General features: G+C 43.7%; 1 protein-coding gene across 6 annotated transcripts; it reads right to left on the minus strand.

Annotated features, from left to right (window-relative positions):
* Positions 1 to 1152: 1152 nt before the first annotated feature.
* Positions 1153 to 24272, minus strand: ZFYVE1 (zinc finger FYVE-type containing 1). 6 transcript variants are annotated; one of them, XM_080595999.1, is made up of 13 exons: positions 24132 to 24272; positions 22593 to 23465; positions 12385 to 12889; positions 10268 to 10482; positions 8038 to 8144; positions 6970 to 7078; positions 6294 to 6391; positions 6069 to 6186; positions 5530 to 5700; positions 4536 to 4716; positions 3916 to 4029; positions 3171 to 3305; positions 1153 to 2846 (listed from the first exon to the last, which is right to left on the minus strand). In XM_080595999.1, exons 2-13 carry the CDS (start codon positions 23088 to 23090, stop codon positions 2614 to 2616), a joined length of 2484 nt encoding a protein of 827 aa, XP_080452125.1. In that variant the 5' UTR covers positions 23091 to 23465; positions 24132 to 24272; the 3' UTR covers positions 1153 to 2613. The 6 variants fall into 6 exon arrangements, with proteins under 6 accessions (XP_080452125.1, XP_080452124.1, XP_080452126.1 ...); XM_080595998.1 differs by lacking the exon at positions 24132 to 24272 and adding an exon at positions 23804 to 24097; XM_080596000.1 differs by lacking the exons at positions 3171 to 3305; positions 24132 to 24272 and adding an exon at positions 23804 to 24094.
* Positions 24273 to 26122: the final 1850 nt, after the last annotated feature.

The raw sequence follows: 26122 nt of genomic DNA on the forward strand, positions 1-26122 counted from the left end.
GCTAGATGCTACCAACACCTCTGCAAGCAAAGCCTCTCTCCTAAGAGTTCAGGAATAAAACTGTCACAGGTTTCTACTGCTGCTATTAGTCTTTGACTTCAGGCTCAGTCCCACTCTAAACACAAGATGTTGCTTTAGTGAATTTTCCCCCCTCCAGGATTTCTGTTTCCTTTATTTAAGTTTCCTGTGTTTTCTATCCAAAGACATTGTTTAGAGCCTTTTTTTTCCCCAAATAAAATCCTGATAACCCTAACGTGTCGGCACCAGGTAGCACTGGGCTCTGCAAAAACATGCATCTATCCCCCTTAAATAACCAATCCATTCAATACCCATATTCTATACTTTGTGTACTCATAGCACCCAATACAAGCAGAATAAAGAAAAGCTCTTGTCTACAGAAAACTGCAGTGAACTTAAGCCTCAGAGATAATTTTTTCCCTCATTCTGGGAAACAAAGAACCCACGTAATCCTCTCAACATTGTCTGGAAGAAGTAATGCCAAGCCTGCTGCAGGTTAAGCACAAAATAAGATTTTGTTTCATCAAGCAACAGTGTAAAAGAATCAGCTCCAGGATAATAAATCAAGAGTGGACTCTGCATACCAGCAGGCTGCTAAATTACTAAGGTAGCATATACACTAAAAATGTTTAGACAATATTTTCACTTAGACTTCGTAGTAAATATGTCTGTGACAAGAAAAAAGTCAGACAAGGTGTTTAAACAGATGCCAAAGATTTTATACAAGGAATGTCATGGCTGTTTTCTTTGTGCATTAACATGATAGTAAAGCCTCATGCATAAACAGCACACAGGGCACAGCCTACAAACCAAGAACACATTGCTCACCTGTTAAAAAAATAAAAAGACTTTGAAGCACAGAGTTATGCTGGATGTGCAGAATGTCTTTTAAGAGAGGATTTCTACCTGCTCATGCCCAGCCTTGGGCAACTGTCAGTTTATGGCAGACTTTGTGTATAAAAACATGAGATAGTCCCCAGCAAACTCGGCCAGAACAGAAGGTATCCTGGAATGTCTTCCAAGTCTACTTCCATGTGCAGGCTGGATGTAGTTGCGAAGGGGCAATCGCTTTGTGTGTTCTTTCAGAAACCAAGTGAGAACTACATGTTACAAGGAAAAAGTCGGTACACTTGCTCAGAAGATAAAGTCTTTTATAGTAGTTAATTTAATAATACAGTCCTAAAACAGGGTCTTGGGCACCCATCTACACAAGAGCACATTTAATAAGCTGGGGAAAAAAATACCACAGTTTCAGGACATTGCATCAAACTCCAAGAGGAGACAAGTCTCCTGTTGTGGAAGAATTCTTGTCTATGTAAGCCAACAAGGGAGAATTTTAGGCAGTTCAATCCACAATGGTCTCTTCTTACAACTGGAACCACAAGTCCACAGTACAAGGCAGTATTAGTTAGGTTAAGTGGTGGTTTTGATGATAAAAAAAAAAATTCAATGAATTCAATGCAGTCCTTTAATAAAAGGATGAAGTCCAGTGAATGCCAGTTGCTAGGAGCAAAGAAGAAAGGTTCCCATTTTCCAGGTGGATTTGAAAGTTCTTATTATTAGAAAAAAAAAGATACGTCAAATCTGTGCAGTTTCTATGCAACCACGTCTGAGAACACAGAGGCTCCATACACTCAGGGATCACTTAAAAAGTGGGAGAAAAGAAAAGTCATCACAACCCAAGCAACTCAAACTTATCTCAGAATTGCCTACATAACTTGTCCTCTTGTTCTGCTCTGGACAAAACTTTTAATTGCAACAAGCTGGCAAAGGAAGCTGAAAAAAACCTGAGTACATGAGAACATTGCCAGGGAGATGAAGACCCTGTTGTTACCTTTTGATCTGGTATTGAACTTGAAATGGCAAACTCGGAATGCTTTGCCTTGTGCCATGATTTGCTTTACCTTTAAAAACTCTACTGGTCTCTCCCAGGGGGGTTATTTCAACTTAATACCTCTTGCACTGCAAGACCACTGTTCATATCACAGTTCAAACAAACTTGCTAAAGAATCTGAGTTTAATCTTCCATGGCCAGAAGTATGGCACCTCCAGATGCAGGGCTGCTCGAATTACCAGGTGTAATTCATATAACCGACACTGGAGAGGCCTGTGGTTTCCTGGCAGCACAGAGTCCAAACCTTCCTCACAGGACATCGTGATCAGCGAGACATTCCAAAAGAAGAATCAGAAGGCCGTAAGTCTGATCCAACATAGCAAAGAACACCACTATCCATCATTTGAACTAGGAATACTCAATGCTTCACTAGCCACCTGCATTCTTAATATACTGAATTATACATAGATATATATATATAGATATATATATACTTAAATTGGAATAAAATACACCGAATTTTGGTTCACTCATTTACAAGGGAGTTCCCTCCCTTCTCCAGTTAATTTGAAATTAAAACCTCAAGGCTGAACTTAAGCTCATTCCCAGCGTTCCAAGATGGATATAACACGAGAGGAGGCCAGAAACTGGAAACATGCACTCTGGCTGCAACAGGTTAAGAGGTGAAAGGGAGACCAGATATTTTCATTTGTAACCCTGAGAACATAAGGAATTGCAAAGATTTGGAGAAGAGCCTGGGGTTAAAGGTCACCAGGCTTTTTATTGCAGTTAAAGCAAACTCGGACTGGGTGATCCCATCCACGAGAAGGAACCGCTCTGCGGTCATGTGAGCACTCGTCACAGAATCCCTGGCCACAGGCCCGACAGTGGTGTTTGGAGAGCTTGATGCTGAATTCCTTCCGGCAGTTGTGGCAGTGCAGGATTTCATGGTCTGGTACCCAGTACGCAGGTCGGGCAGCATCTTTTACCAGACCTATGGGGGAAGTGATGGGGCAGGGGGAGAAAGATGGAGAAGAAAATTTGTGAAAATGAGCATGTCAAGAACGTCTACATTCCTTCAAAATTCCTCCAAAGGTGGAAGGCCTCACACACTGCAAGCCGTAACACTGCCATTAAGGGGAAGACAACCTTCTGACAATACTTCAGTGTAACAGACTGACAGAATGGATGAAACGGGTAATGGCTTTCTCCCACATTCCGCCTCTCGTCAAAGGAACAGATTGTTTAAATTGGGGCATCTTCCCTTACGCATACTCTTCCAGAAGGTGAGTATGATGAGACAGTTGCTCTTCCCTACCTTCAGTTTCAGCTGTGGCCAAGAAAACACAGTCACCAAGCCAAACATTCAGGAACACTGAACTGAGGAAGAGATTTATTCTTCCTTTCATTAAGTTGGGCAACAAACAGCCCACAGAGGTGATGGTGGGACAGACTGTAAGCAAAGCAACAAAACAATGATCTGAGCAATGAGGAGTTCAGCTCCAACAACAGAAGATTCAGACGCAAAGCGTTTGCTGACATACCTGAACTACTACCCAGCACATGAAAGAGCAGCAACCTTTCCTGTACTAAGCTCACCATTAAAGATGACATTACTGATCATTTTCCATCAAAACCAAATTGGACAGCTTCAGATTCTCAGCCCTTCCTTGCAGAAGTACTAAGTGCCAGCAGTCTCCATGAACATACTCAAATGCACTCAGCATCTCTGGGAGAAAACCAAGCCTGACAAAATGCTTTCTAATCAGCCAGTCCTGAGGGAACTTCAACTGGTAGGTCACTGAGGTGATGCATCAAGGCAGCACAAACTACTTGCAGTTTGGTGCACACAAGTTTGAGGAACAGGTTGAAAATATGGAGTGCAAAAATAGCATGCTGAAAATCAAGAGGAAACATCAGCTGCAGGGGGCTCTAGAACTCTCAAGTGGCATCATAGTGGAGTTAACAGTCTGTCATACCACCTCTTGAAGTTCAGTCAGAAGTTCTGCCCTGTGAAATCAAAAACACCTCTAGACAAATCATCAAAAGAGAGCACAGCTCACCTAAGGGAATGTCCATGGCTGTCACCACTGCTCCAAGAGTGTTCTGTACAGCTTCCCCCACCTTCCTGGCAATAAGCGTCCCCCCTTCTTCGTCTGAAGGCAGCTCAGCCACATCTGCATGACACAAGAGTTAAGGACTCAACACCTATTTCCAGTACAATTTCTGCCAAATTTATTCTTTTGCATTAGCAAAAACCCAAAAGCAGCAAACCCAAAAGACAGATTGGGACCTCTCCTCAGCCTTTATCTCCCACATCCCCAATCTGCAATTGCAGGGTTTTCACTTCATTTCAGAAATAAAGGACAAAACAAAGGTTGCTGTAACAGCAGCATCCCTGCTCTGATGCCAGCTCCACACCACCAACAGGCGTTGGGAAAAAAAGTAGAGATCCAATTAGAAAATAATCCTATGAGGGAGTCAGATATCTGTCAGCTCATTGCAATCTTCCTGCCAAAAAATATCAAGCTCTTGAGCGTCACTAGAAAAAAAACTCTAAACCGAAGCCCAACTTGAACATTGCTGTCTACACCCAATGGGAATGGTTGCGATCCAGAAGCCAAGGACAAAGACTTCAGCCTATTACCCAGGGATAATTCTGTCACAGTCAACTCGAAATTACCTAACTGGATGCCCCTGTTTTCATAGCAGTTGTCACACACGCGCACTGGTGCTGGTCCCCAGCCTCGCTCAGGCACAGGACGGGTCTTGGAAGAACAGCCATCACAGAAGCCCTCTCCACAGGCCCGGCAGTGATGTTTAGTGTCATTATCTTTAAAAGGCGTGTTGCACTTATTACAACTCTGATCAGGACAACGTAGAAAGAAAAACTGTTAGCTCGATCTTCCTTAATGGTCTCATAGCAGAAAAATAGAGCAGAATTCCAGGCTGGCATCACTCAGACTGAGATTGTGAAAACTATAGTTACACCTGAGACTTGGGTGATACCACCCCCATACCTTCACCCCAAGGAAGTGACTCAGGAAGGTGTGTATATAACTATACACAAATACGGGGGTTAGGCCAATGGATTGCTGTGATCCCTTCAGTCCCAATCACCAGTAATTACAGCCACACCATGCAGGACTGAATGGTGGGTATTTGGTCTTGGTGGGGTTTAAGATTTCAGAAGGCTGCTTTCCCTAAAGAAGTATCTGTTTCCAGCAAGACATATGGAATTCTTTTCTAGTTCAATTGCTGGGTCTAGATTCTGGCATCTGGTATGAAACCAGAGTTAAATCTCTGTACCTATAAAAATACTACTATCAACCACAGAAACCAGACATAAGATGTAGATTCTTTGCTTCTAAGAGCAAGTTCATGGAAACCAGGATTTTCAGTGGTGCTACTGCTGGGAGAAGAGGTAACAAGAAGTAGGGAGGGAAGAGTCTATTTGGCAGGGCTGGGCAGAGTCTCTGTTCATTCTTACTCTAAGTCAAGAATGGGAAAAGCTGAAAACCATGCAGTTTTGTCAAAATTGTAGGAGAAGGGCTTGCTGCAATAAAACAAGAAGCATTTAGAGTCTGCAAAATCCTATATTACTTAAAGGGTGAGGAAAGATTTTTAGCTATGCAAAGCTTTTCTCTCAGTATGGAAGTACAGTAGCAGCTATTTACCAGGATCTGAGAGTTGGGTCTCCAGTAAGCTGGGGCGATCTGGTCCGTCAACCAGGAGGTCACAGCTTTTGTGGGTCCCAGGCTAAGTTCAGATACTGATTGCGCCATGAAATTCATGCCATCCAACAAACGCTGGGCTGCATTGTTGTTGTCTTTCAGAAATCCATCAGTCTGAAATAAAACGGGCATTCATTTGAGAATAAAAACAGGAAAACCTGATTTTTCAAAAGCAGATTGTTCTGCAACCCCACTGCTCTTTGTTAAACTTGTTAAACTGGTAGATTTCACCAGCCCTACTTTGAAACACAGGGGTAGCTTTCAGTGGTGTAATATTCACACAAAGATTTCATGAAATGGCTGAATTGCCAGTTTAAGAAAGCCAAAAGATGACCAAAAGCCCTTGCAAAAGTTCTTTTAAACAGCAGACAGGGGACCTGCTCGAATCAAAGTCAACCCATTTTCTCCATCAATGTCCAGAATAATTGACCCTCTTGTGTGGATGCACACATACACAAGGACTATCCAGCAACCAGACTTACCCCTGGCCAGACATGCTCAATTTCTGTCCTCACCACAGTGTTCACAGGATCTTGGTTGCCAAACCAGTACTGTCGGCTGCGGTACACCACCCCACAGTTGGGGCACTCAATCACGTATCTGCAAGAGAGGATTAAAGGAAGACAGGTTGCCTCAGCGAGATGCTGGAAGTCCAGAACACTAGAAGCAATAGAGAACAGAACAAAGATCTTAGCTGCAGTACTCACCCTGACCAAGCGTATTTGGCAAGGCCCAGCCAAGGGGAGTCAGTGGAAGCAGAGGTTTTTGGCACCACACTGACCTCCATCCCTCGTTCATAACAGGCCTATAACACAATAACATAAAGGATCAATTAAAAACACATTCTTTGGAATCCCAGGCTCCAGGTCTCACAGCTGTTTGGTGACATAAAGCATGCAATTGGCATACAGTGGTCTCCACAGCAAAGAAGCCACTCATCAAAACCAAATAAAGAAACCACTACCAATAATTACATCTGGTAAATATTTCTACCATACTGAATACCATGACAGTGGCTGAAAATGTTCCTGTCTCCTGCACACACCCCGTAGAAAAATCAGCTAATATCAAGCAATAGGCATAGGCAAGTACAGAGAGTAACTGCATCCAGTGTGTAGATGTAGAAAGTCAACATCAGCCAAGTTTAGAACAGCTGAGCTCACAATTTAGCTAGCAAGTGACACACAGCCCGTAGTGGAGAGGACATCTCCAATCAAAAACTATAAGTTCAACAGGGATTAATTTTTCTTGCAAAGGCTAGAGCACCTCTCCCATTTGGAAAAAAAGCAACAAAACAGGCACATGCCTGTGATATCCCTCATTCATTGGGCCATCCTTTCCTTCTTCACTCTTCGGATCTTGTCCTTGTGTGTCTCTACTCACCTTGCAAGTATAGACTCTGTTATCATACTGGTGAGAATATCTGCATCGACTTTTGGACTCATGAGGGACTCCTTCCTTCGCATGATTCATGCTCTTCTTACAGCCACACCTGAGTATGCAAAAGCAAGCCATGAGCTGGTACTGTTAGATATGGGACAGATGTCACTAAGAGTTCATTTATGTTACTATCTTGCATTTGTGTAGGCGTTCTAACCCCAACAACTGTACATAAAGCAATGATGTCACCTATTACTGAAAGGCAGGCTCTTTGGAAAGAGTCGTAGCAGCTGTTTCATAGCACAAAGCAGCACTACAAAACAACTCAGTGTAGGAAGTGATCACTGTAGCCAATTTAAATTTCACAGAAAATTTTAAGTAGGACTAACCAAGCTTGGAAATTTGCCAGAACAACGTTAACAGTGCAGCCTTTCCAAGAAGCTGGTAGGAATTTTCTAACAAACATGAAAGAGCATGAACATAGCACTACAGCATATTTGGGAGAGAATGTTTGCAGAAGCATAATCAGCCCTAACATCCTGCTGCTATAGTACTTTACAGACTCAGAGCACTTGCAGGCTCAATCTCTGGACTCTTCCCACAGAGCTACAAACCAAGCTCTAATCACACCTGGGGGTCTTCTTGGAACTACTCACAGGGCACAGTCCAGGCCCATAACATGTGCTTTAGTATTGTTTATGTAATAAAAACAGCAGGTAGATATCATCATAAAAGACTTCAGGGGGTTTCCTTAGACATTCCCTTCTTCTAGCCCTGTCTGCAATTCTCAGCCAAGTTATTCATGAACCATCCAGGGAAAGGATATGGGCAGAACAGATTCGCAGCAGTACACAAAAATAGAGTGGGCAAAGGCCACATATCTAGCTGGGACATGACAATAACAGCCTTCCAATTCCACTTAGGAGTCTAATTTCAAGAAAATTCTGCCTGGAAGTACTACCTGATGATAGATGTCAGGTGTCAAGACATCACAAAAACTTCGTTTTACTGCTGTAGACCAGAGCAGCACTAACTTCTAGAAAGATGAGGGTACATTTCTCATCTACTTACCCACAACTGAGGCACACAGAGGAACATGTGAAATATTCATCTGGAAAGAAAGAGCTGTGAGCCATCTGGTCATCAGGGATCTCCCCACTAAACCGGTCACTTAGAGCCTGGGAAACAGAAAAGAATGAATTAGAGCAACGCAGACATTTTATGAAAGCTTTTCCAAGCAAAAGCATGGGTTCCTCTTCTGGAATCAGAGGCAGAAAGAGGGCACACAGCTAACAGTGTCTTGCAAACCTGGAAACCAAGACAAAGATTAGAAACTAAGCAAGAGAGACAATCTTGCACTTGTATGGAAATGACCTGAATGCTTGTAAGACACTTACTTTTCTCCTCTCCTCCTGCCCCTGCCTTGAATTTTACAGCAGAAACAGGTGGTTGAATCTCTTTAGGCAACCTGTGCTCAGTCACCCTCACAGTGAAAATGTGAGGTTTCCTGATGTTCAGATGAAACCCTGTGTTTCAGTTTATGTCCATTGCCACCTTAGCTAAGAGAGGCTTGTATTCTGGAAACCTCTAGAAGGAGAGTTGAAGAGCCATTTCACACAGTACACAAGGACACATTCTTTGCCCCTCATTCAGGAAGTGCTGCCGAGCGTTCCTCTGGCTGTGTGAACAATTGTTCTTCTCTACGCTGGTGAAACTGCAAGCCTGAGACAAAGGGTTTTGTTCCCTTTCTTGGAAGCATCTGTTCTTAGATTAATTCAGCCCTTAACCCTGGCACACTTAACTTTTTCAGTTTTTGGGGGTGTTATGGTAGAAACAATTAGATTGGTAACCACTGAAACAAAGCACTTTTTTTTGACGGAGATCTTTGAAGGCATGAGGTCTATCTGAAACTCTTCCTGCAGTTGAACTAACTATAATTACTACCTTTGTCTCCTCCTCCCTTTTCCCTTCCAGGACAGGCAGGGGGAGGAAACACATCTGCTGTCTGACAGGGATTGACAGTGCATATGCACACACATACAGATATCTCTCACCACAGCTTCTCTCAGTTAAAGATGTCTACAAAAAAATCTGATTTCACAGAGCTCCAAGGAAATTATCTTTAAGATATCTTTCAAGCTTGACTGATACTGGCCAATGGATTCAGAAGTCACATGGGATAGACAAAGGTGCCTAGCAAGCGGTAAGTTCCCAGCAAGAGAAGCTGAAATGTTTGTATTCAGTAGTGATCTGAACACAGCAACCACCTTACTGGACGTGAGCTGATGTATAGTGGTAGCTGTATCTGAAACTTCCTTAATTTCTACACACTTACCACAGTAATCAAGTAAACCTGAATTAACCATTCCAGCTGTTTCTCCCATGCTACCTGTCTGCTCCCAGTGCAAGGAACTGTGTACCCGCTACCCTGACACCTTCTTCTGGGCTTCAGTTACCCGAAATACAGAGCAGCTGGAGTCCTCGATTCCAGTGGCTGTGACCAACATCAAGAAAGGCTGCTAACACTGCCACCTTCTGCAAATAAGCCCCTACTTCCTGCTCCCGTGGTGAGGCAGATGTTTTTCCAGGCCAATGAAAACATGCTGCTAATCAGGTAGTGGTAAGCAATGCGTAGAAACTCTGAGGATGGACTGCAAATTTTTAAGACCTGAAAATCCCTCTGACATTCTGGCGAGGTGAACCTTAAAAAAATAAATAAATCACCAGCTGCTCTCTCCTCCAATTCCTTTTCATCAGCCTTCTGATCTGATGCTGCACCTCTGAAATGATACATCATTTGGCTTTATCCCATCTGCTTCCCTAGCTACCAACACATCTCTTTCCTCCTTTTCACCTCATAGCCCTTCGGCTACACTATGCTCAATGCCAGGTTTGCCAACCATTAACTCCCTCCAAGTCTTTTGCATTCCCTCCCCTTGCACTGAGGGGCCTCCTGTTTGTAAATCACCGTCATCAAGTGCTCACCACTCGCAACATTCGTTATTTTTTCTTCCCCAGTCAGTTTCTTCCCAACTCACTTTTTTTTGTTCTGTTTTGCTCTTCAGCTTTTCTTGACCTTGCAATATCTGTTAAGGTTGTTTTTTTTGTCTGCTTTTTTAAAGTAAAAGTTATCCAGCTTACCTAGTTGTTACACGAAACCATTGTCTTTGCCAAAACTTACTTTATTTCCATATATCTGCAATTCTGTGTCACTGGTTCACTTGCTCCGGCTTAATTAGCCAGAATTGATAGTTGCTAGTAACAGATTGTACTGAACTGATCTCCAAACCAGAGGACTTACCTTTAGTGCTTTGTAGATAACCCCAGGCTGTCTAGGTGACCGAGTTGTATTGTTCTCCAGCTGCTGCTCCACAGCTCGCCTAAGTCCAGAGAAATCTGTTGGAGGATTGTATGTCCTTGTTCCCTTGTAGTGGATTGAGCTGAAAGCCTCAGGAAAACAGCTTAGCTTCCGAAAGCGATCCTGAATGAGCTTCTCAGGAACCTCTGAAGGATGATCTGTATGTAAGAGTATCAGGAAGTATATAAACAACTGATGGTTTAAAATAATATTTAAATTGCACACTGCTTTCATATGCCACTCTGTGCTAGTTTTCTTAATTCTTCTACTACATCCAAAATGCAGCTATCATTACATTTCACAAGCAAGGAAATAAAAACTTTTTCCAAGAGCAGTCTGTGGGGTTTTTTTTGTAATGCAGCTTTAGATCCTAATACCAAGTTTTGTAGAGACTGCAAATCCGCAGGTAAAGTGGAAACATGTAGGGTTGGAAATATAAAAACAATTTATAACATAAGGCAACTCCATGTCAACACACTAGCTAGCTCTTCTCACCAGACCAGAACTTGGTATAGTTGTCCTAGCACCTGATAAGTGGAGGACACAAACCTTACATGGGCTGCTTACTCTGCATGCCAGCTCTGTAGCAAGGAAGACTGAATCTGTTAACGCCTTGTACAAAGCGAAGCACTTATCTGGCCACGTACATTTCAGAATTTCACGTACATTTCAGAATAACACAGGCCTCTTCTTCCCTGCCCTAAAACTACACAAATACAACCATCTCACAATTACCTCCCAAGAAGGGTGATTGCAATTTGATGCAAATCCACGTGCTAAAAGGTTTCTTCCCTATTCATACCATGATCAGAAGGAATCATAAAACAGATTTTTTTTTTTTTTTTTTACTACCCTGACTTTGCACAGAGGTGCCAGTATCATTGTGGGTCACAATCTGACTTGCTGAAATAGCAAATTTCAACAGCTATAGGAAACTCTCCACTGCTAATCAGCAAATTGCTATGGAAGAAAAGGAACTGTCACAGCAGGTAAGTTAAAAGTAATTAAGAAGGCACTCTAATAAACAGCATAAAGAATGCCAAGTTCTATTAGCTCAAGATCTCACCCATTAGAAAGGCAAAAAATGAAAATATGGGCCAACAGGGTGCTACTGTGGTATTACACAGAGGGCAGGACTGAATCTTACTTATGGCAGTCCATTCATTAGGGCTTTTGCTCATCAAAGAATCTGACAGAATGAAGGAAGATTTCATCATGCCTTTTGAAGCATGGAAAAAACAGAGCCAGGAAAGAAATTTACATCCTGTATAGCCAAAACCAAAATTTGCCTTGACTTCCATAGGACAGTGCATTTCACTCAGATGTGCAAATAAACCACACAATTTAAATATGCATAATCCAGTATGACATGAGCCAAGTTAAAAGCGTTGGCAAAGAACACTGAAAGTGATGGCAGTAATACTGTGCCAGGCCTGCTGCTTTGTCTGCATCAAACCTGGGTGCAGAGAAAAGCAGTGTCAGCCCTGTGCCACCGCAGTCTCAGTCCCAACCTCACACCAGCCTCAGATCAATCTTGGGTCTGCAGAAATTAGAAGAATAGGTTGAGGGTACTGTGAGTATTGATGTTCACCAATTTCGCTATTCTTGCTCTTCCTAGTTTCTACATATATTCTGTTTCTGTTTTTGGTTTGTTTTGCTTTGCTTCTCGCCTCCTCCCCCCTCTCTTTTTTTGCAACAAGACTCTCTATACCCCTGCCAAAATCCCAGGGTGTCTCAGTTTTCACCTTCGTCTACCATATCGCCCATACTCATCATCCTGTACAGTGATCCTCCCTAAGGCTGGCACAACTCCCATGGTGACCACTCAGTGCCAACACTCAGCTGGCTGAAAGGATCGTTCCAGCTGATCTAGAGTAGTCAGACCACCATCAGGGAATGCTCCGCTCCTTCCGCAGCCTGGCTCACAGACTGGAACAAGCGAGAGCAAAACTCAAACCACATCTTTTACACAACAGCGAAGAACACTGAATATTCAGTGCAGCCTGATAACCTGTAGACAGCAGTTACACATCAGTGAGCAGTTTTTACTGCCTACTTACCAGAGCCCAGTAGCTTGGTGTACACAGTCTCGTGGAAGATGATGACACCTGGACCCAAAGTTGACAGAGGAACATCTAGGCCGCATCGGGCTGTAGTAGCTTTTAGTTCCTTAGTGAAATGTTTTAAATAAGCCTCCGAGGCATCACCAAGGAATTTGAAGAGATCGTTGTGGAGCCTGTCAGCACGAGTACGGTAGATGACAAGGTCAGAGATGGCCAGGACCTTCAGCAGCAGCCGCGTTCTCTGGCTGAGGTTCACAGTGGCCCCCAGGAGGCCCTCTGTGTCGATCACCACCACTTTACGGACAGGGTCATACGCTGCCCAGACTCCGACTGTGCAGGACTCTTGTGCTGGAGATGTCTTGAAGACTTCTCGGCCATAGAAGAAAGTGTGGTTAAGGGTGTGAGACTTGCCATCCCCCGTGTTCCCAAAGATGGACACCACCTTTAGATGCTGGTCAGGACTGCAGTCCAGTTTCTTGATAAATTCTTCCTCATTCCTTACCTTGAGGAAAAAGAAAAAAATAGTATTATAACTATGCAACTGGAGTAGACAACTCAGAACACAGCTGGTTTCAGGATTCATAAGATTAATGAGAGCGATAATTTCCTGTTCAGATTTTGCATTAAGTTTTTGAAGCACCAAGAAGTCCAAATCAAAATATTAGAGAGCAGCTTTCTAATACATACACATCAATGGGATGCAGGCTGGTCCATCACATAGCTGTTTTTGGAAGCGATACCTCACTATGATTATCTGTCCAGTGAAATCTCTTCTATAATGTTACCCAATTCACAGAGGCAATCTCTTTTAGAGAAGAGAGCAAAACCCTACTCTCATGTCTGCCAGAATAGCCACTTGGAGTGTGGCAGACACTCTCCGTAGCATTGGTCTCCCTGGCAAGTCTCTGAACTCAAGTGCAAAACAGGTGAGTGCTTTTGTCACCTTAACTTGCATCATGCACAGAGTCTGAGCACGTGTTTGCTCAGAGAAAGGCTCCTCTCTCCAGCAGTGGTGCCCCTTGATGTGGGATGGATGCAGTCAGACACAGCCTGTCCTGGCGCACCTCAGGGGACAGAGAAGAAAATGCAAGTAGCCAAGTTATGCGCTGAAGTCAGGCGACTGAAGAAGGTCAAACTGTCTTTTACAGAAGTGCCACAACAACCTCAACGATTCATTTCATAATTTATTGTATCGTGCTTTCATTTAAAGAACAAAAAAACACCGCACACAACAACAAAAACAACTTCGCCCCCAAAACAAACACACACAGCCAAAAGACAGTAACAACCTTCAGCAGATCACCTTTCTTTGGCTTCACATAGATTAAGTGACAAGCATCGTGCTATTTAGGATAGAGAATAGGGCATTTTCTGTTCAGATCCGAGAGCAACAGGGAACAGATACCAAGCAATGCAACAGGGTAGGGCTCTGCATGAGAGCCTATCTTGCTTTCCTTGCAGAATACAGCCTTGGCTATCAAAGGTTTCACGCTTCTGGTTACGGTTGCTTATCAGTTGGTTTTCTGTCTCCCAACAAGCTTTTATCCCAGACGTTATGTGACAGAGAAAAATAGGACAGACACTTTTTGAGAAGAATTAAATCCACTCCCTCCACCATGATCCCCTCCTTGCAAAATCCCTGAAGCCAAAAGGAAGGGGGCTTCCTTTCCCTTTCGCCTGCCCCTCAGCGGCTCGAGGCAGCTTGGCTATTTGCCCTCTGCTCCCCAGCAAACACCGCTGGCAGGTCTCAGGATACAAGATCCAGAGAGGCCATGAGGTAGCAAATGATTTCTTCGAACAAGTTTATTCTTAGATCAGTAAATTAGTTTAAGGCTCATCCAGTCTCACTGGTCAAATCTATCAGCAGCATCCAGACTTGGAAGGAAAATAAATAGCCAGTGCACCGGGCTGTGGTTGGGAACAGTGCTCAGAAAGAAAGGCTGGGGACTGTGGGGCTGCGGTACCTACTCACAGGCTCAAAGCATTCAAGGCAGCCTCACAGTGCGGAGAAAAACAGGAAATATAGAAATCAGAATGCTTTCAACAGAATCGTTTGTGGGAGACCATCAAGACACACTCAAGATCTATGTGCACAAGAAAGGGTCTGCCTTTCTGGTAGCTGTGATTATCAGTTTGTTGTCAGGAAGGTGGTTTAGATGATAGACTGTTTCAGTTAGTGCCTCTGGAGGTGAAAGCAAGTTCTTGGTTCAGGGGATAGCAGCCACTGATTACATAATGATGTTGCACGTATGTAAACAAAAAGGAAAATGATTTTTTTTCTCCAGATTGTTTTTTTCTTTATTTTACTGCCTCCCAAACTTCTTACCATAAGGGTAGCAGCAGACTCTTTGTCAAAGTAAGTGCCTGATCAGACCTAATCACTCCGGTTATGCACTCTTGACAGTGCAAGGAAGTATCAAACAGTTGCCCAAGTGTAGGCAGGGCAGCTAATAACTAAGGTCGTTTAAGCAGCACTGCTTCATATTCTGGTATCAGTTTGGGAGAGCATCTGCAAGGGGCTGCGGCAGTATTGGCAAAAGATACAAAGGACAACAGGGAACACAGGGATAAGGGTAGCTCTGCAGCACATTCCCACAAGTGAGAAACAGGAGTCAGCTCATACAAATTCCACTGCAGCTGAATTTGTCCCAGGCTGAGCTTCCCAGGTTGACAAACCTTCCTTTTGTTGAGGATGGTTGTAGCTTGTGAAGTGTTCCTTGTTCTTGTGCATTTATCTTCTTTAACTGCTGCTGAGCACAGGGATGACACACTCAAAGAACCATCCACAACAACCCCCCTATCAGTAGCCAAATTTACCTCCCTCAACCAAGTTTAAGACAGTTAAAGACAGGCTGGGAGTAATAAGTGTGCTGAAGCACTAAACCACTTGGGGCTCCTGCCCTGTTTCTTCCCCCCCATCCCTAAAGCAGTTTTTTTGGTACCGCCTTCTGCTGCACATGCAAAGGATTCACGTTTCGCCTTGTACGCTCCCATGCTGTCCAAAAGCTCCACATCTCTGACATGAACAGCAAAGGGCAGATATGAAACCTTCCTTAAATCACATAGCAGTGACGATTAAGAATGAATCTTCCCTAAGAGGCATATTTCTCCAGCTCCTCCTCTATTTCCCTGAAGTATTTTGTCATTTCTAGTATCAGAAACTCATTTACACTTTTGTTATAGATCTCAGAAAAAGAATTTCATCTAGAAAAAATAGTTTTTATTCCACTGTAGGTTAGAATCCTGACTAGCCTGATTTTCCATTTTAAACTACATTTTCTGTTAGCAATTGTCACGCACCCCTCCATACAGTCAGTCATTCCACTTGAGTTGAGCTGAACTGAAGGTGGATGCTTTCAGCAGGAAGAACTAAAAGCTTTACAGCTATAGTCCTCTCTAAAGAGGACACAAAAACTCATACCACACTGCTGTGGAATGCATGTAGATGTCCAGCCTCCTCGTCGCTCATACTCTGAAATGTACCATACCTAACATAACAAGTTACCTAGATCCAAGCCATACTAAAAGTAGAGTTGTTTAGGAAAAGTCTAGAAACAAGAACTGATAAAAATGACATTCCTGCCTATGAATTTCTTGGAAACGATGTTATTCAAACAATAACATATTAAAAGCTTAGAAACAAACCCCATAAAATAGAATGGAGTTTCCAATGAGCTGTACTCATACAACCTTAACTTCGCCTCCAGGCAAAACAAACACATTAAGTGAATCAGACATTTTTTAACCACAGTTTTCTTCTTTTAAAACTATCCATGAAACCTTTAAGGCTGGCTAGCATTCATGGAAGCGGTGCACAAAGCTAGAGCTGTGCCCTGATGACAACAGCTGAAAACAAAAACCCAAAGTGCTTGGCATAGGATTCCTCAGAGTGCTTTCATTTGTTAGTCTTACACTGTCATTGTGAGTTATGTTGGTACTTTTGTTGGTGTACTTTGAAATCTTACTCTTCGCTTAACCTAATTTTAACAGAGTGTTTTTAATAACAAAAATACATTTTCTGCAATCAAGAAATAAAGATATCATTATATTAATCATTAAATGTATGAGTCACTAGACTTGTCTGACAACCAGAACACCACAATATCTGATGTTTTGTATCACAATGTACACAGCCCCTGTACACAGACATAACTCCAAGGGAATGCAAAGGAGCACAGCTGGCTTATCCCAGAAACTCAGGTGTGACACACTATTAAAAAAGCTGCTGGAAACAACCCATTTCTGCCCCAGAGAAACCTTTGTTGATATTCCCAAATGCTTCTTGCTACCAACTGAGAAAAAGGACTGGGTGGCTCCCTGTGGGGAATCTACTGATGTGAACATCAGTAGAGGCATGAGAAGTGCCTTAGACTATCTTGACTCAAACCCTGTTTCCAGTACGATCCTAGACTAATTCAGGCTGGAAGAGGTCCCTGCAGCAAAGGATAGAGGCTCCCCACAGGGGAAGCCCACATCTATCATTTATAGAACTCTTTCAGGAAAGAGACAAAGAGATAAGAGTTGAATCCTGTTTATCAACCCTAGCTAGGGGGATAGACCCTATTTCAAAGGCTATAGGACAGAATACACTGGGAGGGGTGGAACACAACATAGGTGGATGGGAGGTAATCTACTTTGAGACCTCCCTAACCCAAGAGACAATATTGACTGAAATATTTTTATTAGCAGATAATCCACCCTTGTAGATGACAACTGAGCTGAATGGAATTGCTGAAAGCCGAAGACTAGACACCTCCCTAACCTGTTTGCTAACTGAAGAATTACATTTTCCCCTCTTCCTTTTTGCAACACCTCAAAACTAACAGAGACTTCAAGGTAAATGCAAGTATAGTTGTCCTGCTACTTTATTCTAAGGACAGAAAACCAGTGCACTGAATTGCAGGAGAGGGAACTGCAAAATCGGTAACAGAGTAGGATGGGAAGAATACTCAAAACTAGCAAAGTAGTAAGAAAAATAGTCCTGGAGTGTAAGATAGCAAAGTACTTTGGCAAGAAAACCTCTCTGAAGCACAAAGAGGAGGAAAACTCATCAACAGTACAGCAACAGAACTCAGGGACAGAAATTACAAACTCTGATCCAACAGACCACATTGACCTAAAAAAACCTTGGATGTTTCAACATTTCTTCTTCCTCCTTTATATCCATAGAAAATATACCAGCTGCAACTCTTCAGGCTACAGGGATATGAAATAAAATCCCAAGAAATTCACAGGAGGCAGTAAAAAAGAAAAAGCATGAAACAAAAACATTCTCCCAACACCAAGTCAAGCAAGAGTGTCATAGAAACTAGTACTATTTGTTAGACAAATGCCTTTTTTTCTTTTTTAAACTACAGAGGCAAGCAATGAAATTTAAGAGATTGTGATCTTCTCTTAGAAGACATACATTAGCTAGCATTGACCCACAGAAATATTTAATTAGAAAAAGCATTCCTAGTGACTCTCCCTTCTCTCATCCCTAGACTTTGGCCAAGCTCAAGTCAGCAGGTAATAAAGAAAAAGCCACAGCACTTTCATCAGGCTTACAGCAGAAGTGACAAAAGCAAAGCAGCTACCGCTCCTGAAGAGTTATCACTCCATGCATGTAACTTTTAAAAAGAGGTGACAGAGGAGGATATGTGGACTGTTAACACTGTTAAAGGCTGCTTATTGCATCAAGTGGTCTACATTTCAACAAAGGCAGTGGGTCAGTCTCAGTCATCAACTGGCTGTGGAGTAGTATATACATAGATCCTGCTCAGTACTGGCTGAGGGGAAGAGCTTAATAATCCTTTAGATATCTAATCCTGCTATCAGGAATAAAAAGAACTCAAGGAATGGGGCTGGACTTAGGAAATGGAGATGTCTATTGGCAAAATAAAAAAAAGCCCTGCTAACTAAAGAAAGACAGATCACAGTGGGTATCGCAGTGGAGACACAGAAATAAATGTATGCTTCCCTCTCCCAAATAAAATTATACTGCTTGGGACATTCATTTTTGTACAGTGACTAGCTTCAGAGAAAAAAAAAACAACCTTTATTTTCTTCCCGTCTCCCTGGTAAGACAAGCTACAAAGTCAGTTCATTTTTATTTTTCTTTGAAACCCAGAGAATGGGTAATTTCTTGTGACAGAGAAAGTTTCTGGTCAAATATCAGTGAATTCGAAGACAGACTTGTAACTATCAAGCATTTTCCCTGTCTGCTGGGGTAAGTGAAAGACTTCCTCCCCTTGTGTAGATTCTAAGTGCTCAGTCCTCAATTACAGCTTCTGACAAAGTGTTATCATAGAACCCACTGATGCCACTAAAGCGGAGTTCTGACCCTGTGGTAACCCTCAACATCTGGTCCCCAAGATAACAATATCAAATTGTGATGCCTTGTTAAGCATTTCTCCCCTACCGCAGGAGTAAGAGTAAATAGAGGTCACCGTACAACTGATGGATACCTCTCCACTCCACTGCAAAGGTTGTGTAACAACCAAGCAAAGATGGCTGCTGTTTTACAAACTGAATAAACATTAAGTACATGAAAATGCAAAGACAGATACAGACCAGTGGAAAAATTCGAGAGAGAGTGAGAGAGTATCAGGACTCGAACCAGCTATCCCAACCCTAGTCATGCATTCATTGGTGTGTTTTGGTATGTTTTTCTTAACAGATCCAAGAGTAAAGGACAATTTTAATGAGATCAATGAATTGTTCTCTAAATTCCTAAGAGAAGTGCCTTGCACGTGCAAGGGGCAGCACTAGTGATAGTACAATGGTACTTCTTTGGAAATTCAGCAGGTTTGAGGTAGGAAAGGAAAGCTGACACCTCCTCAGAACAAGATCAGGAGATTCAGCTGGGGGATTTACATACATAACAGAAGAAGACAGTTTTGGCCTACCACGGCAAAGAAGAGATGTAGAAGATTAATGACAGCACTGACAAGACCAGAGCAACTGGCTGAGGAAATAATCCCCGCAACATCATTCTGAGTAGAGATAAGCAACTAAGACAAATATATCAAAACCAATTAACAAACAAATGCTGCTGTTATCAAGAACAATAACAGGTGATAGACAAGGCAAAAGTTTAATGTGCAAAGAAAAATTGTAAAACTATAACATAGCCTGAGAAAAAGGACCTAGAATGGGGTCTAAACTTCAGGTGATGCCAGCTTGTAAAACACCAGCAAGATTTTTTATTTTTATTTTTTCAGTCCTGGAAGAAGTGAAGGAAAAAAATCTGTGGAGTAGTAGGTCAGGATGGCTGGGGACTAAGTCACAAGACAGCATGCTATTTGGTATGTGAGACAGCAGCAGTTGGACCTCCCTGAGGAACAACCTCTCTCTCTGCTTCTTCCACAGCCTTGAAGTGTGAGCTTGGATTTAACCTTTAGCAGCATTTTCTTAATATGAAACAACCTCTTTTTGAGGTGCTCAGATATAGTGCTGCAATGAACATCACACAGAAGCCTGCATTTCACAGGGATGAGCTTAAGCTACTGTTGGTTCTCTACAAACAACTGCTGTACCAGTGGTGGCTTAAAATGGGACCTTTCCCAACTCCAAGCAAATCTGAAACAAGCCTAAGTCCTCCGCTTTTTGAGCTTATGGTTGGTTATGTCTGCAAAGGGCAAAAAGCTCCAAGCTAGCTCTGAGCAGGCCAGCACATCCGTGCTACATGGCATAAAGACTATTATGAAGATTTCAGAATTACCATAGCTGTAACACTGCAGTGCTGAGCCCAAGATAAGAATCTCCACCTCTCAGCTAAACTAATTTGCTGAGGCACAGCTCCTTATGGATGAAGCCACACTGCTTCTGGATTTGAAGCTAGCTGCTGTTGCTTACACACTATGAACATCCTTGAGCTTCAGAACTACCAGCTCCTGAAGCCAACAGGAATGGTGAGATGGCACACAACAACCACTTGAGCTGAACAACTCCAAGTTTCACATGATAATAAAAAAATCTTTGTCCCATATTCCCATCTCATTGTACTACTTCCAAGTCAGACGTCAGCAAGCCTGTATACATCAGCAAGCATCTTGATCCATAACTTTTGTTCAGCAGCATAACCTGTTCTGCCTAATTTTGTAGGACTAGCATTTAATATTGGTAGGGCTGAATGTGCCACTGACAGCAATTCAGCAGTTTTCTCTCTGATTTCCTAACCAAGATAACAATCTTCAAGTTCCAAAGGTCAGAAAACAGACGCTTAAGGATAGCTGCACTCTCTAACTCTGATTGAGCCTTCTCCTGGCTGCTCAAGCTTAAAAAGCCAAACACCCTCAAACCCTGAATCTTCGCATTTCAGGTTATTACTGCTTTGGTATTTTTTTGGACAATGAGTCTGTTTAAATAAGGAACTAAAGATTTCTTCCTAAGTAATCAGACATCATTTTGCTAATGATGAGCACAAAAGACTTAAAATCTTTCTGATAGCTGCATTGTCTGTTCAGTATTTATCAAGAGCAAAAGATGCTACAGAACACGTCTTGAGAGCTCATAATCTGACAATGCTCTCTAAATAAAGGTTCTCATGCTCACTAGCAGAAATATCACCATAATAGCAAGAACTCTAAGTTTCAGCTGCCAGAACGTACTGTAATTGAAAACTCTCAAACTGCTCTGAGACTGGCTGTGAGTTGTCAGGCAAGTAGTCAGCTATGAGGAAGAGAAAAATCACTTGAGATGGAAGAACTCTGACTCAAGCTCTCAATAAGAGGAAAGATCATTTTCAGAGAGCTTTTCCAACCGTGTTCAGATCAAATTGTTATGATCTGATAAAGGACCACTGCAGTCCCAATAAGGAAGCTGGCTTTATTGCCCATGATATTTAAATAGTAATGCACTTGCTTGCAAGAGGCAGCCAGAAGTCTGCCCCAATAAGGCTTACAGATTCTAGAGTATAAAAATAACTTAAAACTGTACAAACACATGCAGGCACGGCTTGTGAATAGCCTTCTAGGACAGCCATGTTCTGAAACACTTCAGAGCTTGCTCTAGTGGCCAGGTGAAGATTATTGAAGAGCCTGCATCGTACAGCAATAGTTGCATCTGCCATGCATTACATGGCAACACGTGTGCTGAGGGGAAGCATACAAATTTAGGACTGCTACCACACCTGAAACTGTGATGATAGTTCACAGTCACCATCATCCTTTCTCCCCTTTTGCCTCTGTACAACTCTTTTTACCACTGGCAGCATGAATATGTTAAATTAGGGCAACCAGATATTGAGCCATCCTGTGATACACATTTTCTTCCACTATCTCCTGAATAAGGTTTAACATGAAAGCTGCAAACTGGAAGCCCAAAGATGAAACCAAGTTTTTAGTTGGATAACTAATCTGCTTTGTGACTTTCACATGTTGCTGCTTTTGTATACACAGAATATTTTTACATTTGTAAAGTGCTTATGCTTACCAATCACAAAGGCCAGCAGAAAAGTTAAATAAATGCACGTACTGCATGCTAGACTCTAAAATCAAGTCTCCTGAGACGCTGTTCCTGGTCTGCAAGTATTTCTATCATTATTCCCAGCAGACCTATCCCAAATTGATGGCCTATGTCCCCCTATTTTGGTAGAAGGCTAACATGAAACAATATCTGTGACTAGCAACACTGCATAACCATGGTGTCTGTAGGACCTGGATGGCATACAGTCACGATTCCTTAAAAAGCCCTTATTTCTACTTTATCCTATTCCTAAAAAATCATATGGATTTACTGGTGGTGAAGGAAGGTAGCATGGGGCTTTAGTCTTCCCATTAGCACTGCTTGGTACAGTGCCCACTCCTGGTCATACGGTAGGAGATTGGCAGCCAGCACTCCCATTTGCAGGATACCTACTGCAATCCTCTCAGTTCAGCTTTGTTCAGGAATGATCAGCATCCTGTATACTGAGCTCTTATCTTGGTTGTGTGTGTCTCAGTACAGTCAATTCTTTCACCAGCTTCACTTACCAAGCCTCTGGGAGTAGGCTCTTGCCACACAAGAGGTCTTAGTGAACCTGCCCTTTGAGGAACTGGTGAGCAAGACCAGTCTTAGGCACTGTGTCTTTTTGGCCTGAGACACTTATTTACTGCCAAGAGTCCCTATTGTAAATTTGTTGCTGTCAGTTACACTTTAAGTGTCAATCATGCATCCCAGTAATATGTTAAACTAAGGCAGAAACTAAAGATCTCACCTGTCAAACAGGCCACAGCAGTTCTTACCTGAATCTCCTCAGTTTCATCCACCAAGAGGAAACTCACAACTTTCTCTGTCATCTTCCTTCTCTTGGTCTCCTCATCCATCCCTTCCTCCTCTTCCTGCTCTTGGGCTTTGCCAGCATGGTACACGGTGACAGGGTGCTTCCTCCTGTTCCCCCCAGCATGCGTTCTCTTCTGACACTCCACACAGAGGTTGATTTTACACACCTGGCACCTCACCGCTGCTATCTGTCTTGACCCTGTCATGCTGGCATGCATTATATTCCCATTGGCACCTTTGCAGGAGTCACAGTAAGGGACATGGCCAGGTTTTATACGGGTCCGTTCGTGGTTCCGTAACCTTTCCGGCTGATGTAGCTCTTCCTCACAGCGCTGGCACTGTAGGCTCCTGCACTCGTCACACTCAAAGATTGCTTCATCTGTCCCACTGCAAACATAGCTTTCCTGGCACAGGAGTGTCGTGTTTTGCCCTTTCTCTGCAGTTTGTGTGTGGGCGCTCATCTTCAGATTTCTTTAAAGCAGTGTTTTTCCCTCCTGGTTGTGCTTTGACTAGCGATACGTGTAAAAGTTGGTTGCAAATTTAGTATTTTTCACAGGAGAGAGAAAAACAACAGGAGTTCTGTCTATACAGAATTTTAAATAATTAATAGATGTCTCTGTAAAGTTTACACACTGACTTGCCTCCTTGACAGAGCCTTGCTAGCCGCAGGTGAAGTTTTCTTTCTGTCACAGAAGCTTAAGCAATGTGGCTGCTTTCACTTATTGTTATACCCCAACGCCGGCATCCATTCCTTCTCTGTTCAGCTGTGTGATGTGCTTTCAGTGATGAGAAGAAACCAGCCTGGTGTACTTCAGCAGCTTAGGGCACGTATTTTCCTAAAGCAGGGAACAGACGGAGACAGTTGGTAACCCAGCAGGCAAAGAGGCATCACAAACACACGAGCGCCTATAGGCGTGCACACACACACACACACGCACAGGATTGTGTCAATACTAGAAAATTCTCCGCTTTCACTCCGCGGCTAAGCTCCTCCTTCGGAGCTCGCGGTGTTTACTTGCAGGGAATTTCCGAGGGGCTCCGCCGGGTAAGCCGGACCGGCTCTGGCCGCACGCTCCTCGGGGCAGCGCCGAGCCGCCCCGCCCGGCCGGGCCCCTCTCCCCCGTCCCCCTTTCCCCCGTGCCCCCCCCGGGCACACGATTCCCCCCGCACCCACCTCGAGCCGCGGCCGGGCGGCGCGGAGCTGCAGCCGCCGTTGACCTCCCGCGGGGCGGCGGCCGCAACAAAGGCGGCCCCGGGCCCGGCTCCGTGCCCAGGCCGGCGGCCGCCCGCCGCCCCTCCCTGCTGCCGGCACCGGTGGCTGACTCAGGGCTCGGGGCCCGGCCGCCGCCGCCGCTCCCTTCGCCCCGCTCCGCCCCGCCTCGGCGGCCGGCCCGGTTCTCCCGCGGGGCCCGACCGTGCAGGGCCGGGCCGGGGCCGCTCCGCCGCCCGCTGCCGCCGCTGCCGGCCGGGCCCAGCTGGGCGCCCCGGGGTTATTTGCTTACCGCGGAGCCGGGAAGGCGGCGGCGGGCGGGGCCGCGGGCACGCCGGGAGTTGTAGTCCGGGGGCGCGGCGCGCTCCTCGTCGCGGGGCCCGCTGGGAGCTGTAGGCCGCGGGGGCCGACATCTTGGGGCCGGTCTGGCGGGGGGGGTTCCGCGCCTTTCTCTGTCCCCAGGAAAATAAATAAATAAATAAATAAATAAATAAATAAATAAATAAATAAATAAATAAATATTATTTAAATAAAACTTTCTTTTCCCTTTGCCTTATTTTCGTTCCCCACCCCAAGCTGGTGGCTCTCCTGGGTGGAAGGAGTCCCAGAGGGGTGGAAATAGCCCCCAGCAGGTGTGTGAGGGACAAAACCCCACAGCAAAGCTCGCATCCCTGCCATTTCTCGGGGAGCAAAGCTCTCGTCAGTTCCGCTTCTTGAAGAGCGATCGAGGGGCCATTTCTAGGCTTTGGAGGCCCATTTGGTCTGTCTGAGAGGGCTGTGTGCTGTGCTGGCCTGGGCCTGGTGCTCGCTGAGAATAAGGCGTGGCAAGGAGTGCCACCGTTCATTATAATTATCAGCACCCCCTCTTTTATTTATTTATGATGGTAGTTACAGCCAATGTGTGAGCCGCCACCACTTATTTTAGTGGAAAGAGACCATGGATCCAAAACTGAGGCACGTGACTGCCCAAAAACAGCAGACAGGCAGTGAGAAACCGGAGCTGTGGTAAACGGGCGGTGTGGAGACCGTGCACAGGGTTGGAGCAAGAGGTCCCGCGATGAGGTATTAACCTCAACCAGCCGCGTCCCTGCAAGCTTTTGCTTGGGGTGCTGGCTGGAAATGGCAGGGTACTACGCGGAAGGTGAAGTCATCTTTCAATTGCTGCATACCTACGGAAGGTATATGATTTAGGTAACACGCAGAAGTATTTTTGTAGTAATATGGTCAGTGCACCAACAATTTCCCTTTCTCTTCTAAAAAATGTTTTTGGCTGGCTGGCTGGATCAAGCGCTAATGGCCATCTCACTGGGGGAAGATGTGCTGTTTCACTTCAGTGGGGTTACACGTCAACAGCCATAGAAATGCAGCTAGGAAGTGCTTTGATATTTGGTCCCCTGGTTTGGTTGTCTACCAATAACTTCAAGAAGGAGGCAAATTACTTAACTGAATATCTGCGAGATAGCAGTGATAATGAATTTACCTTTTGTAAGGTGAAGTACCCACATTTCACAAAACTAAGTCAGCAGGTCCAACTACCACAAAAAAAGAAGGACTCCTTAAGTTTCTAACACTAGGAATAGCCAAGGCCCTGTCAGAATTCAAGTGTATTGCTGAAGTATTTTTATTCTACTAGATTCTACTATGTATTTTTGTGTAGCTAGGCATATATACGGTTTATCTATTTCTCTTCTGTGCAGTTTAGTGATGTGAATGACTGAAGATTGGCATGGTGGCCGTCTTCCCTATTCCCAATCATACTGTTACAATGATGTATTTTTATTCAGTGCTTTGCAGATAAGAGTAATCAAAAAGATTAAATAAACTGATGTCTGGAAGAATAAACTGTTGTGAGCCAAATGTCCATAGTGAAAAATTTCTAGATAGCGCATATAATCAATACACAGGAAGTAGAAACTTTTAAATCTCACAGTGCTATTCATGGGGAGCCAAGGAATCAAATCAATGAGAGTTTGGCATCTAAGGGATCTTCCTCAAAGTGTCTGTATTGAGACTGGTAATGTGAGAGATGGAGAGATTAAGTGGCACAAGGAAGAGAAGACAAAATGTAATTATTAGGCAGTATTAAGGAAAGTACGTTTGAAGGGCTACATTTATTTACAATACTACAAAAAGTAAGAAGTTATACAAAGTTACTTTGCACATTTTTAACGGTCTTTTAATGTCTAAATGCTGGAAGTAGATCAGGAAAACTACAGGAAGTAGAGCTGTGGACCAGAATTCTGTTCCACCCATAAAACATTTAAAATGTTGCACACTCGAGAA

This window comes from Anser brachyrhynchus, assembly GCF_964034855.1.
Source record: "Anser brachyrhynchus genome assembly, chromosome: 5".
In the NCBI taxonomy this organism is placed as follows: Eukaryota; Metazoa; Chordata; class Aves; order Anseriformes; family Anatidae; genus Anser; species Anser brachyrhynchus.

Bases quoted from the DNA above. Each gene is read 5' to 3' on its own strand.
- ZFYVE1 (XM_080595999.1), bottom strand. From the start codon at position 23,090: ATGAGCGCCCACACACAAACTGCAGAGAAAGGGCAAAACACGACACTC. The intron at 10,483-12,384 runs GTAAGTAGGCAG...TCTTACATACAG, and splicing joins CACCAAGCTACTGGGCTCTG to ATCATCCTTCAGAGGTTCCT. The intron at 6,187-6,293 runs GTGAGTACTGCA...CCTCTCTTGCAG, and splicing joins GCCAAATACGCTTGGTCAGG to ATACGTGATTGAGTGCCCCA.